This window comes from Coffea arabica, chromosome 10c (genome assembly GCF_036785885.1).
Source record: "Coffea arabica cultivar ET-39 chromosome 10c, Coffea Arabica ET-39 HiFi, whole genome shotgun sequence".
Classification (NCBI taxonomy): domain Eukaryota; kingdom Viridiplantae; phylum Streptophyta; class Magnoliopsida; order Gentianales; family Rubiaceae; genus Coffea; species Coffea arabica.
Window position 1 is genome coordinate 44,995,739 of NC_092329.1, and position 14,333 is coordinate 45,010,071.

At 34.8% G+C, this 14,333-nt stretch overlaps 1 protein-coding gene across 2 annotated transcripts in view; it reads right to left on the minus strand.

The window, feature by feature from the left end:
• Positions 1-14,068, minus strand: part of LOC113712682 (protein PIR-like) — a 30,480-nt gene extending 16,412 nt beyond the window's left edge. For both annotated transcript variants that reach the window (XM_072068332.1, XM_072068333.1), the window contains exons 1-16: positions 13,593-14,068; positions 13,407-13,479; positions 13,154-13,218; positions 12,961-13,038; positions 12,437-12,556; positions 12,282-12,352; positions 11,236-11,328; positions 7,666-7,735; positions 7,270-7,334; positions 6,345-6,540; positions 6,037-6,188; positions 4,955-5,048; positions 4,474-4,689; positions 3,278-3,489; positions 1,910-2,057; positions 1,329-1,497 (exon numbers count right to left, since the gene is read on the minus strand). In XM_072068332.1, coding sequence (XP_071924433.1) covers positions 1,329-1,497; positions 1,910-2,057; positions 3,278-3,489; positions 4,474-4,689; positions 4,955-5,048; positions 6,037-6,188; positions 6,345-6,540; positions 7,270-7,334; positions 7,666-7,735; positions 11,236-11,328; positions 12,282-12,352; positions 12,437-12,556; positions 12,961-13,038; positions 13,154-13,218; positions 13,407-13,479; positions 13,593-13,646 — 1,876 coding nt within the window. In that variant the 5' untranslated portion in view covers positions 13,647-14,068. The remainder of the gene's footprint in view (positions 1-1,328; positions 1,498-1,909; positions 2,058-3,277; positions 3,490-4,473; positions 4,690-4,954; positions 5,049-6,036; positions 6,189-6,344; positions 6,541-7,269; positions 7,335-7,665; positions 7,736-11,235; positions 11,329-12,281; positions 12,353-12,436; positions 12,557-12,960; positions 13,039-13,153; positions 13,219-13,406; positions 13,480-13,592) is intronic.
• Between the last annotated feature and the right edge of the window lie 265 nt (positions 14,069-14,333).

Below are 14,333 nucleotides of genomic sequence, written 5' to 3' on the forward strand. Positions count from 1 at the left end.
AACGTGACACTAATGCATGAGGATCTTGGTTCATGGTATCTGAAAGGCTAGGCACAAAATGCTTTAAGATTCTAGTATGCAAGGATACTGATTTTGTATGTCAAACCATTTAGCTTCTAGCCAACGTGGAGATGAGTCTTTAGACGAAATGATCAATCAAAGATTACTTTTGTATCTCAGCCTGGAATAAGTTGCATAACTCCCAGTGTTTAAAACCTTCATAAAGAAATAGTTTCAACCATCTTTGTATCAACAAATTTCCTGTTGTCAGTTCGAATAATGTCAGATGAATCTCACAGCAAACTCAAAATTTATAGTCTTGACTACCTAGAGATGTAGACCTATGAGGTAATAAAATTTAGGCCCAACACTTACATCGTAAATTAGATGATAAAAATGACAAATTGGACAACATGGAGACAAGCAGTGGACCAGAAAAGACATCTAGCCTTGCACTTAAGGTCAATATTTGATGCTGAATAATGGACAAAAAAGCATGCGGCCCAAGTAGATAAGACAGGACAATGCTATCTCTGAGCCTAAACTGAGTGAAAGATTGTTGTAAAGAACATTATTGAAAGAAAAATGAAAAAAAGGGTGGACAAATAAAGAAATCAAAGAGAACTATCAGTTTCAATAGAGTAGAGAGGGAGCTCTACAAAGATAAATCAACACAAACTCTTTGGCTCTTCCAAAGAATATGGCCAGATATATTCATTCACTACAAAGTCAAATTTCTTCTCCTAGGTCCAGTATTTACCACAATAAATCTGGAAACTTCAGAAGATAAACTCCACTGTAAAAACAACCATGTGTGACTGGAACTTCGTAGAGAACACTTCTTTTCCAATTTTGGCAAATAAATAAGCTTCTAAGGATTTCACTGAGGTTATACAATTTAATAGCATGCACTGGTATACACGGACATTTACCAGATGTCTCATTATCCACAGCCTTCCGGTTAATCTTTTGCCAACACAAACATTTTTGTAAACATGATGATGTTTAACAGAGCCAGAGTAACATGATGTTGTTTAACAGAGCCAGAGTAAAGTAAGCTTGAAGATTAAGTGACCAGTAGTTAAATCCGTCAAGCCTGTACAAGTAGTGAAGAAGTATAGAGAGCTTTTACATTTTGTGCTTTTAAATTAATGTGGAGACAAGTATCATGAACTGATAACCTAGGATACCAAACCAAGTCGTAAACATGATGTTATAATTAAATCCATTGCAACTATGCAGTGCAGAATCTAATATGTGGTACCAACATAAAACATAGGGACAAAGGATTATGCATAATGAGCTTAGAAATGATCAATTTGCCAGACCTGTATAATCGATTACATGCAGGAAAAATCCAAGCTTGTAGAAGAACGTTTCTAGCTGTTTCAAGTCATTAACAGGAATTTCAGAACCAGTATTCCCAAATAGACCACCTGGTTTCCTCATATTTCCACCCGATACCACCTCATATATTAGAAACTGCAAGCAATGAACCTGAGGAGTAGGAGATAACACTAAGTTTCAATATTTTATCCCAGGAATGTTATCTAGGATATTTAGCACATAGTCAAACATGAATTTAGTCTAATGCCTTCATGACAGCAGCAAGAATTAAGCACATGCAGATTACGGAAGACAGTTGACGTTTAATTGGCAACTGATATTTTGTAAACATTGCATTAGTGAATTTGCAAAAAGGTAGGAGATCCTTTCAATAAAGTTGCCATGTCTCTCTTTGTATTATTTCTGAACTACCATAAAATTTTTTCAGAGCAACAAAAATGCAATGAGGTCACCATATTTTCAGCTGGTACCAAAAGCAGGTCAGGTTGTGGAGAAGGGGCATAGGTGAGACAAACAGTCACAAGAATAACATAGAACACAAGCAAATAAATTGGAGGTAAACCTGTGCAGCTGTTGGTGCTACAGGCCTTGGATAGAAGAAGTTCACTTTGCTTTCTTCACCTGCATGGGGAAATGATTGTAAATCTGACTCGGGTTTACTTGTATTTGCCATCCAGTCAGCTGAAAGCGTCCGCATGTCAGAGAGTATCCTGAAATTAGCCATATACGTAAAGTGTTAGAGGACAGCAAATATTTTTGGTCCCACTTAGATTCTGCTCTCACTCTGAGGTGCCTGAACTCAAAAAACATACAGACTAGGCTTGTAATAATCCCTTTAAGCACAAGAATAGACAAGGAAAATAAAATGGGTAAATATCGTTATAAGGATAATAGAAGTACCCGCATTCATAGCACCAAGAAATGTGGACCTAAGGAAACTTGAAAATTAAGAAAGACACGAACTGAAGCACAAAAAATCTCAGGAAGCTTCTATTTGCATCAGGACCAATGATGTTTATGGCCACAAGGGAACCTCAAAGTAGGTAGACTGTAACTTGTAAATGGAAAGACTGTGTAATTCAAGAGATGGTTCACAACTTGTCCAGAAAAATGACTGCCTGATTTACCAAAGCGCATATATTTCTACCTCGTGCACTTCTGCAAATACAGTCCCAGTTTAGGAATTGGAACACACACATAATAAACATCTTCTCACTTTTCTCCTCATGCAATGACCTTGACATCATATATCTGGATTGCAGAACAATATTAAAATTTTCTAGACTCAAAGTAGTGTTTTCTGTACCCTAATAAGGAATAAGAAACTTTTTTCCCTGACATAAGTTACTCCGTTAACTTTGTATCAGCAAATTACAGTTGGCTAGAGCAAACAAAGCATACTGTAAACTGCTTATTGTTTATCTCCTGATTCCAGGAAGAGATTATGGACATTTAGAAGGAAAAACCTTTTCCCGTGTGCAGATCAAATACATAATGGACTCCAACAATAGAGTACTAACTTCTTTCTGAAGCACCATTTCAAGAAAAACTAAAGCAGCTATGACAACAGTATCCATTCAGTAGAAATGACTAATATATGTTTGTGTCTGAACAGATTTATTTTGCAACTGAGAGATTTAGTGGACCCAACAAGAAAGTTATCATTTTGCATCATGTTGAAACTGTAAAATATTTTCTGTCACAGAAATTTCAGTTTCTAATCAAAGGTTTTTATCATTGCTCCAACATCCATGTTTCTCAACATTAAGCATGATTACAACATTGGTACTACAATCATTGTCTTACTCTAGGTACACGTGAAAATACAACTACTACAAGCTTTTGAGAAAATGTTTTGGACAGTTAAACACTCTAACTGACTGTCTTTTGTAAAATGCCAACGGAGAAAAACGAAGAAACAAGTTCCAACCTGGAAAGATCCTTTTTCTTCCGAAAGGTGGTGCGTAACATAGTAGCCAGCGTGTTTTGAACGAAGTCTTGGACCTCTGCATGGATAGTCTCCCATAATGCATCAGCCACCAATGTATCAACCTTCTGCAACATTGACCCAATGCTTTTGATGTAGCTCACAAGTTCAACTAAAGCTTTCCTTTCCTCAGCACTATAATTATATCGTACCACCTAGATGATATTAAAAATAGTAACATCATTCAACTCTTGACTGACAATCTGTGAACTTATGAAGCCAATAAATGATATAGTATCACAGAAATAAGCATTTCATGGCAGAAGGCTGAGCATAGACGGTACTAGCTGTGGCAAAGACAACCAGGAAAAGAACAACGCTAGCAGCAGCTTCACAGAAGCTTTTGGTCAACAAAAGCCGTAGAAGAAGGCAACCAGAGGACAGACCAAGCAAGCTGAAATGAAAAACTCAGGCACGTATATGATGCAGGGTAATGAGAAACACAATATACCAAAAGAGAAGAACCTTGAACTTGGGAAGAAACAGTTTTGGAACTTCCCAAGGATTTCAAACTGACTTTCATTAAATTGTTGCAAGTATACATAGCCCAAGAAAATTTCTTGTCTAATGCTTCACTAGGAAGGTTTAATATAGTGATTTGATGACAAAAATGTGCTATTAGACCTTAGGCTCCAGTTTGTTCTTGGGCAACAAAGTTTTACTTGGAGATCAAGTAGTTCTCGTACCCAAGGATATTTATCATATAAAGTTGCCATGTATCAAGTGTATGAGGCAGGTTACGGGATGAAGATTATTTTCCGGAAATGAACTATCCTCTGCAGAGATTGTGACGCCTAGGTTATTTTTTCTCTTTAGCTTCTACTTCTTCCTCCCCTCCTCTAAATTCTGCTCCTCTCTCTTTCTAAAGTCTTTTTAATATACATATTGATCATAATCTTCTAAATTTCACCATTCTAAAAAATTTTGGAATTCCAAATCAATGCACACCCCTTCTACTTGTATAACCCCTCATTCACACAAAACCGCAGTTACAGTAAGTATTATACATGGATGATGCTTTGTTCTGTCACTGAAACCTTTAAGATCCTGCTTTAGATGAACTACATTTTCTTCCACATGCCAAGAGACAGAATCAGCATTAGAAGAAATCCAAGAGGAGAAAGACAGACAGATCAAACCTTTTCATAGTCAGAAAATGATGTTGGTGTCCCATTAGACTCTGTCAGAACAGGATCCTTGCATGGACGAGAAAATTTCCATGCACATTGTTCCCAAATGCGTGAAGTCCATCTACTAACGAGTTGAAAACCTTCAACAACCATATCATAAACATTTCCTTTTACTTCCTTCACCCACTCAATATCTGCACTATCTATTGATCTCAGTAACACAAGCTGCACAGGTAAAAATTTATTAGTGGAATGTTTTATCAAACTGAGGAACATTATCTTGACAGAACACATATATACAATATCTAAAATCATATAATCGCTACACAATGCTGCATGTGAACAAACCAAATCTTCATTATTGAAGATTTATTTATCTTTGCACGGTATATGCATGTTTGCCAAAGCAAGCATCACTCATCAACATTCACTGATATGTTATATGTCTAAAAATAGATGCGCATAAGCTCAAAAACACAGGAATAATTACCTGATTCATAGATGAAGCAAAACGTATAGAGAAGTCATCATGCTCAGCACGTATGGCCCCAATGTGGTTGACGATGAGATAGTGTCGCTGATAAGTGAATTGGGTCAAGACATACAGCAAAGGAATAGTGGGTAATTATTTCTAAAAGAAATATGTTCATTCCAGCAGGTTGTCTTACTTTTACAACTTAAGGTTATTTCACTTCCAAAAAACACATGGGACATTGCACAGAAAAAGACACATGGAGGTATCCAGCAAGGCTAATGATATCAATGAAAGATTTTTTAGCAAAACAACACATGGTCATTCACAATATAACAAATATAGGAGTCTGAGAATCCACCGAAGTCAAACACATTATTACATCTCATGACTATTAACTCATACTCAGTTATAACCCCTTCTAGAAAAGCCCACGCACATTTGAAGATTAGAGGTTATGGTTAGTAGATGCGGCGAAAAACTTGGCATCTATTTCAAGTACTAATTGATCTTGATGCTTGAAAAAAAAATGATCCTTCATTGCTATTGAATTGAAATCTGGAACAAAATGCAGAGAGGCAGAGTGTGAGAAATATCTGGAAAAAATTATACTTCATTAGACAAGGTGGAGATTGACAGACAGACAGAAGGAGATGGAGACAGAGAAAGACAGAGATCAACACAACTCTTACGATTTATGAACTCCACTAGTTAAGGACACAGCAAACACCTTTTCAACTCTCATTCAACTTTGGTAGGCATGTTTGATTGCATATGTCTTGCTGTATATCCTTGTACATATCCACCTATCTCTTTTTACCAGATCAATTTGGAGAGAAACTGGAAACAAACAAAATACACATACATTTTTTAAAACAGTCAAAAGAAGAGGTGAACCATCATAAGTATATGAAATTTGAACTATGACTACAGATCAATAAATAAGAGCAGTAAGAACCAAAAATAACATGCTGCAGAATAAATAAACTCACACCTAAAGCCAGTTTGATATTAAACATCATAATCTAACTTCTCTATTCTTGCAACTACAATATCGAGAGAAGCGACATATTAAAATATTTAAACATTGAAAAGGATATTCTTGTGCCTCGCGTGGTGGCAGCTCATGAGTTGCTGGAAGAGTGAGAAGACGAGTTTGAGATGAAAATTTAGGGAAGTACACTGACAACTCTTTTAGAATTGCTGCCGGAGAAAGATGAAGGTCCGGAAATGCAGGGATAACCGGATCATTCTAAGCAAAAAGAGCAAACCAAGAAAGAAAAACCATAATGAAGTGAGTAAGTTCAATCAGATATGAACAAAATACAAGAAAATGTGATAAAATAAAGTGCAGGAGAATTACTTTCTTAAGAGCTGACTATGTTAGAAGATAGCTAAGCCAATATACCTTGAATATATTTATCAATCTGTTGATCTTCACCCTCTTATACAGTGACTCACTATCTTTCTCTGATGATGCAGCTAAGACAACAAGAACAGGAAGTACACGAAGAAGAATGTGCCGCTCAGGGAACAGAAGGGCAAAATCCAACTCCAGCGACTCAACAGCAAAAACTATGAGAACCTGCAGAATGTCTTCAACACTGCAGGAAGTTAAGGAACTCAAATCACCAAAATCATGTAGGAGAACTGATACAAGGATATAGTAACGAGTTTTTATTCCAGCTGTATATCAAATAACATATCTTAGTTTACAAAACATAATGAAGTTACACAAGAATGACAGTATCTGCACAATGGAATCAATTCCTTTCTAGATATAGTGTAATAAAAAATCACACTGATAGACAAGGTTGCACAGAGCTAGTGGAAACCAGACAACAACAAATAGAAAAATGGATCATTCCTTTCTTATAGTTTTCTTGTTATAATCATTTATTGGGAGCCAGTGCGCTCTGTGGTGCTAAACAATAACAAAGATGTCATAACCTGCAAAAAACACTGGTCCTTATGAACTGATTTTAACTGCTATAAGGATCATACTTAGGAGCAACACCATGAACTTCAAGTGGAAACCTTTTCAACTAGCGATATGACAAAAATATACCTTAGTTGAATTCCAGTGCATCTTATGTTGTATAACTACCAATGAATCTCTGATCAGGAAAACTTCATGACAACAGCAAATAAAATCAACTCACACACACAAAATGAAGAGCGTGGAAGCTTGTCTGCCTATTCAAGAATTATAAATAGTTTGTGCACGTATTCCTTTCCACATAGACTATAACAAAAAAGTTAATTTCATATTTCAACTATGCAGCTTGATGATAAAGTTCTTCCGAGAAAATGTGCTCCCAGACAAAGGATACTTGTTTACACGAAACATTTCAACATGCAAGTTGAGCAGTATTGCCCACCTCGTGCTCAAGAAGATCTGCACAGAAGTGAAACGATTGAGATCAAATCCAGAATGTGATCATCAACAAAATGATCTTGTATACCATCTCCTAATTATAAATGATGATCAAGAATGTAATTTTTGGATGAGTAAGTTTTTTATACACTGTCAGTGTACATTTTTTTACACTAGCAGATTTAGATCATTGCCACATAACATGAATTCAAATTTGAAATTCAAATCATGAACATGTGGCATTGCTACATTCATAACTGCTAGTGTAATAAAATCATTACACTATCAGTGCATAAAAAGTTAATCCTTTTTGGATCTGCTTCACAAGACTGAAAAAAAAAAATTTGCATACCTGTAAATCATCTAATTCTTCCCTCATAGTGTCAGTTTCTTGCCACTGTACACTCACTTGAGTAAATGTCCTGACATATTAAATATGATTCAAAAATGAATAAGCTATTAAGTTGAATCAGCAAGTGAAATTCATTTTCATCGAAAAGGTTTAATCCAAACACCATTAACAACCTAAAAAAAGTGGCCCATGACAAATTATATGTCCATTGAAAGAAATTGCAGAAATATATGCCATAGTTGCCTCTTCTTGAAATGTGACCACGAAATTTCATTTAGTTAATTATACAAATATATCATTTAAATTGAACCCAGTGCATACTTTTTATTTAATTTTTTTCTAGCAGGGGATGGGTGGGATTTAAGAAGCGGGAAGGGGGCAGGGGAATTAGAAGCAGTGCATACTTGTCACTACAGCAAAGCACAACCAAGTATTGCATTAATATTATTTTAATAAATCAAAAACAGCACCTCCAAGCTACAAATAAAGAAGCATAACTCTACTACTCATACTACATATACTGATGATGGATTAATACAACAACTCATAGAGATCTTTCATTACAGTACTTGAGATTACTTATGGAACTGAATCCCAACCTGCTCTATTTAGCCCAATCTCAATCATTCCAAAATCAATCATATCTCTTGATGTTATCTTCCTCTTCCCTAGTTTTCCAGCAATTTCTCATGTCTATTAATTTAATATCAGTATGTTATGGTCCTTTATATACAAATCCAGACCAATTTAAAACAACATTCTGTTTCCTTTGCATAATATCTCAAAAAGGTATACATCAGTACTACTTACCAATATACAAGTTTCACACCTTTTCTTTCCAGACTTTCCACAGACAATATCATTTGTCTAAAATTTTAGGAATTAAGTACCAAATGCTTGTGGTTGAGTGAATGTAAATTTAGCTCCCTATTGTTTGAAAGCTATATTTTGCTCCTTGTAGTTGAAATGTTAGTTTACATTATAAATAGCAGCTGAAGGTTACAAAAATTTTGACCAAAAGGATACATAAGCCATTTTCTCATTTAAAAATATTTTTTATTCTCTTTCCTTTTTCTTTTCTCTTTTTTCTCTTTCTTTCTTTTGCTTTATTGCTGTTCCGCCTTCACCTTCCCAACAGAATAGACCCAATGCCAACTCCATCCTTCATCCTGCCAGCGAACATTGCCTTCGTGTTCTCTACCCACCCTTTAAAATTCCAACACACTTCAAGGTTCAATTTTACTTTTTCAAGTAGAATTCTAATCTAATACCAGGCCTAATTAATAACCACCAAAGTTTCAGTAAATTCAGGTTCCACACCACATCTGCCACTATTTATAGACTATTCATTTCTTTTTTCTTATCATTGCTATTAATTCCATGAAATTTTTTGGAAATTTGAGTTGGAAAAGGGAGTGAGGACCCATGGCCTTTTTTGTTCGATTCGCTATGCTCCTGTCTTTTTCAATAAATTCAAGGATGAAATCGGGATCTATGCAAATCCATGCAAAAAAGGAATCCAAGATACAAAATCCATGAAATTTTGCCACCGGTCAGCTGTGGCCTTCAGCAGTGAATGCAGTGGCAAATTGTGATCCTGGTCACAGATATGGTGACCTTTTTGCCAAAACATATTATGGGGAAGAAGCTATCTTCTGAATTTTCATCCTTACCCTGAAATATTTCTGAAATTGTATTTTTGCCCTACACATTCATTTTAATTTCTACTTAACCTTGATTCAAAGGGCAATTTGGTAATTTCATCATTGTTTCAATGGGAAAGCTAACAGTTTCACTTTAGTTCAAAACCATAAGGACAAGTGTAGGTTTCCTAACCATAGGAAGGTAATGTTAACAACCACTTAACCACAGGGGGCTTTTTGGTATTTAACCCAAAGTTTAAATATTCTCTTTGATCCTTTAGCTTAGTTTTCTAACATCACACAAAGGTAAAAAACTCAGATACTTGGAAAAAATTTGTTTAGGAGATTTCATATTTTTGTACTGGGGATCCATCAATCAGAAGACAAAAGAAATATGATATTATGATCCAACCCAAAGAAGATTTTCAGCCCAAGAACCATCCTGTACCATTAGTTAAGATATAATGACCTTCCATTTCAGGTCAGAAGGACAATCACAGTAGTAGTTCACAAAAAAATAGTAATAACAATAACAATTGGAGCAGAATACTAGATAGCAATAGTGCTTTCTTATTCTCTCCTCTTTTCACCACCAACCACTGCAACAAATTGATTTAATACAGATTTTGTCCACGACAAAGAACGGCAAGTGTTAATAGAAGAACCAAGAGCAGTGCCTTAACCATATTAGCCACACTTAACATGGAAATTGTTTCCATGAATTGCAAAAAGGAAATTTGATATGAATGTCAACAGTTACATATCAAAAAATTTTCCCTCACTAAATCTAAACCATTTAGCATCTCACAAGTGAGAAACTCTGAACCCCACTCTAGTAGCTCACAAGTACCAAATGTGATTTTAATGCAATTAAGTTTTTACGTGCTTTTATTACGTTCCTATAGGGGTTAACAATCAGTCATAGGTACAGATCAGGAAGTCAAAACCCAAATGTAAATTTAAACCATCCTCAACAAGGCTTAAATCTTGCCAACTTCTGTTTAACCAAATTGACACTTCCAAATTCCTCATGGCCACTGTTGTGGTACTAAAGTGATTAGGGAAAAAACCCTGCTTAGAAGAAGTTTTCATTTTAATATTTTCTCAAAATTACCTTTTCTGCAGAAAAAATAAAAGTTAAAAAATAAACAACACCAAGCTGTTGCTCAAATCATATTAGTAACTATCAAAAAGCCAAACTTTTGAACAGAGCCCTAAGATTATGCCACTAATTAAAGTAGATATTCAATGATTTTATCATTTTCAGTGTGTCAAAATTTATCCTGCAAGCAAAGATAGAAGCTGGTAAACAGAATTAATTTTCTACTCAAGTCCTTCTGCTTGTCATGTGTGACCAAAAATTGATAGATTTTATACCCCCAAGAAATGTATAATGATTGTCTTTTTCTCATACTTAAGACTCCAGTACCTAACAGTGAAACTAGAAGTAAGCAAAGTGCTTAGAGGCTGAAAGTTGTATAACAATAGCCTTTGCCTCAAGTATTAACTCAGACTCTTAGCACTTAAAAAACCAGTCCCAGTTCTTTAAATGTATAAAGATGTTGTATGTACACCTACACGAAGAAATTTAGATTATAAAGTCACAAATTTTAAGTTAATTTAGATTTTTTCACTGAGAGCACTTCAAAAGTGTTGAAAACTAATAAGCACCCCATTATTTATGTAATTGGTGCATTATCATTTCAGATGCCCATGAGTGTCAGTCTATTTCAGACCGCAGAAGTATAGAACCTTGGCCTAGCATAGTAAGACTCAACAACTCTCCTTGACCTCATTCTACCAACCAAAGGAAATAAGAAACAGAATAGCCTCTCACAACAAGTCTTAGAAAGTTTAGAAAGTAGCACATAGAGCATACATCCAAAAATACAATGACATTTTTGCACATTAAGAATCTAATGCATACCTCTTATACCAAGAAAAATCATTGGGAATGCTTGCCTTTGCATTTTTAAGATGATCGATTTGGACCAAAACATCAAGTAATTTTAACATAGACCTGCAGCAAAACCAAGAAACCATAAAAAGATCCATAGGCATGAACTAGCACACTAAAATCACATTACATCATGTGAAATAAATTGAATCATTCAAACGATGTCATAACTAATCAGTTCATGAGATAAAGACAGAACTGAAGGATTTCAACTGCAAAATTGCAGGCAAGTATATCAAGGTCACGGAGACAGGACATGATCACGCATTTTGTCCGAATGGGATTTGAGAATTTAAGAAACAAAAAAGATAATATCAAAACAGGTTATCTGACTGCACAACACAAAGGATTTAAAGATGCCTAGTAATAGCTGACGATACAGATCAATTAATTAAAATTGTCATTTGGCAAACAGCTTCATCAGATACCAACTCTAAAGAGTGAGCAAGGAATTTAGCTAAATCTGCATTCTGTTTCATGAGCATAAAAGAAGAAATATTTGAGGTTCTTAAATCATACAGAACAGTCAACTTGTGTGAGAAATTGCAGCAATCATAACACATCAAAAGCTTAAAGCTGCATTCTAAAAAGAGATGAATAAAATGTATAATCCATCTTTGATTGGATATTTTATAACTTATACAAGCCATTATCTAGCCAGATGTCCTCAAATCCTAGTCAAATTTCAGATTTAGCATTTCCAAATTTGGACAGCTACATGGATAATCATTGTACCATGAGAAATTAGTATTTTCCCAAACACTATCATGAGAAAGAGATGAAATCTCACCAGTTATTTCAACATAAACCAATAGAAGATGCAGAACCAGTCAAATAAGAATACAATGGATCAAAATGTAAACTTGTATGAGGTTCAACATACATTTATGCAGGGATCAGAACCACAACCATTAGACTTGCATTTGCTATTGTATATAACCTATTTGATCCATTTCAGTTTGTTGAGAAACTTAAACTAACAGAACGTAAAGGACAAAAAAGCCATATAAACGCACCAAAGATGGGTTATGGTAGGGCCATTGATACGCCTCTCAGGCCTAGAAAATCGTTGCATATCGGCAGCTAGCTGCATTGATTAGCTTTTAACTTTAGGTAATATTTTTATCATATCCTAAAACCACAAAGGCCAAACTGTACAATACAATCATGCCTTAGAGGAAGCTGACGCTTGCCACCGTTGAATTTCACGTAGACGGCTCATTTCCAAATCAAGAACTTGATAAGTTTCTAAATACAATTCAGCCTGGCTTTGCTTCATAGAATCTGGAAGCTGATACAAACAAATCCACATATCAAGTACAAGAGATAGATGGTCAGAGCAGAATAGATTTGTTTTATCAACTAAGAAAATTAAGACTATGACTTAAAGATGTGAAAATTTGAAAACTTTATCTGACTGAATATCAAGAAAGAACATGCAAAGAATCCCAGAATTGCGTTATAAGTCCATTCAAGTACTATTACACACCCTTCAACTTTCAACACGAACCTACATACTTAGCATGCTTGCTTTTCCTTTCTCATTAAATTTAAAAAGAGATGTCTATTTTCTATACATTCTTGCATTTTACTTCCTAAAATAGCAATTGCAGAACAATGTCCTTGGCAAACACAGAATCGACAAATAAAACAAAGGCATACTGAAATGCTACAAAATCAGAAACTAAAATCCACCTGAGGAAGTGCTTTAACGCAACTCCGGTAAGTATAAAGCACTGATCCCATTTCCTTTCCTTCTTGTATTAACACATTCTGCCATAATTCCAACGTTCACCAAAAAGCCACCAGAAAATCAACGAAAATTTGTGAAAATGGCGCACCTGGCTGCCTAATCAATATCCTATAATAACACAGGTAAATATTGTACCAGCTGATTAATAGCTTTTGAGTCTTCTGACAAAGAGAGACGATAAGCGGCAACATCACTATATTCTGCAAAATTAAATAAAAAGCAATAATGATTTAAGAAAATTGAAAATCCAAATTGCAACAAAAATTTCATAATGCAATATCAAAAAATTAATAAAAAAAAATTAAATTTCCATAGTACTCTAAATTCAACTCAAAAATAAAACCTTGAACAGCAAAAAGTTCCAAAAAACGAAAAAAAAATTGCTTACCAACTGGACTAGTAGTTGCAGCTCTTTCAGTAGAAACCCAAAACCCTGGGCCTTGAACTTCCGGTTGATCATCCTATAAACCACATAATTTTCCCCAAAAAAATGTAAAATTTATTAATCAAAGCAATGCAATGAAAATATCTTTATTGAAGCTATTAAAAGTAGTTAAATTAATAAGTAAATTACCTCTAATGAGAATGTGGAGAGAGCAGCAATAGCTTCTTCGACGGGAACGGCCATTGATGACAGAAAAAATGCACTAATTCAATTAATCATCCGTCGAAACAAACCATTAATGGAGATTTTTTTTCCCTTTTTTCTTCTTATTTTTGGGGGAAATTCACAAATTTTGTGTCTGAAGAAGACTATGAAGTAAGAGAGTAAGACTGAAAAAAATTTTGGGTTGAAATGGAAAGCAAATTTGGATCTGGAAAGAGAAAAAAAAAAAAAAAAAAAGGACGTACAAGTAGGTAAGCACAATGTACAACTCGTTTTCTGGTACTTGCTGGGCAAAAACGTAAATTAGTAAAGAGGTATTTTTATTTTCTATTAGTGGGTATCCACTTATATCATCATTTCTTGTATAATGGAAGGGGAAAAATAAAGGAAAAAGCCAAAGAGTAATGATTTCAAAATTGGAAGCTTTGCTTTTACTCCTGGTTGACTTGAATGTTAATCCTCCTCTTCTTTAATTCGTAACAGATTTATGGTATTAAAAAAAAAAGATTTATGGTATTAAAATTATTTCAATAATTTCCCCTAAGGTTTTTATAGTTGAACTTGGTGCCCTGAGATTTTGAAAATATTACAGATATTTGCTAATTGAGACGCTTTTATAAAATGTCAACCAAATCAGAAAATGTGAGACTCTGTAGAAACTAATTTTGGAAGAGAAAAAGATAATTTGGCCCCACAAATGAGGTGTTG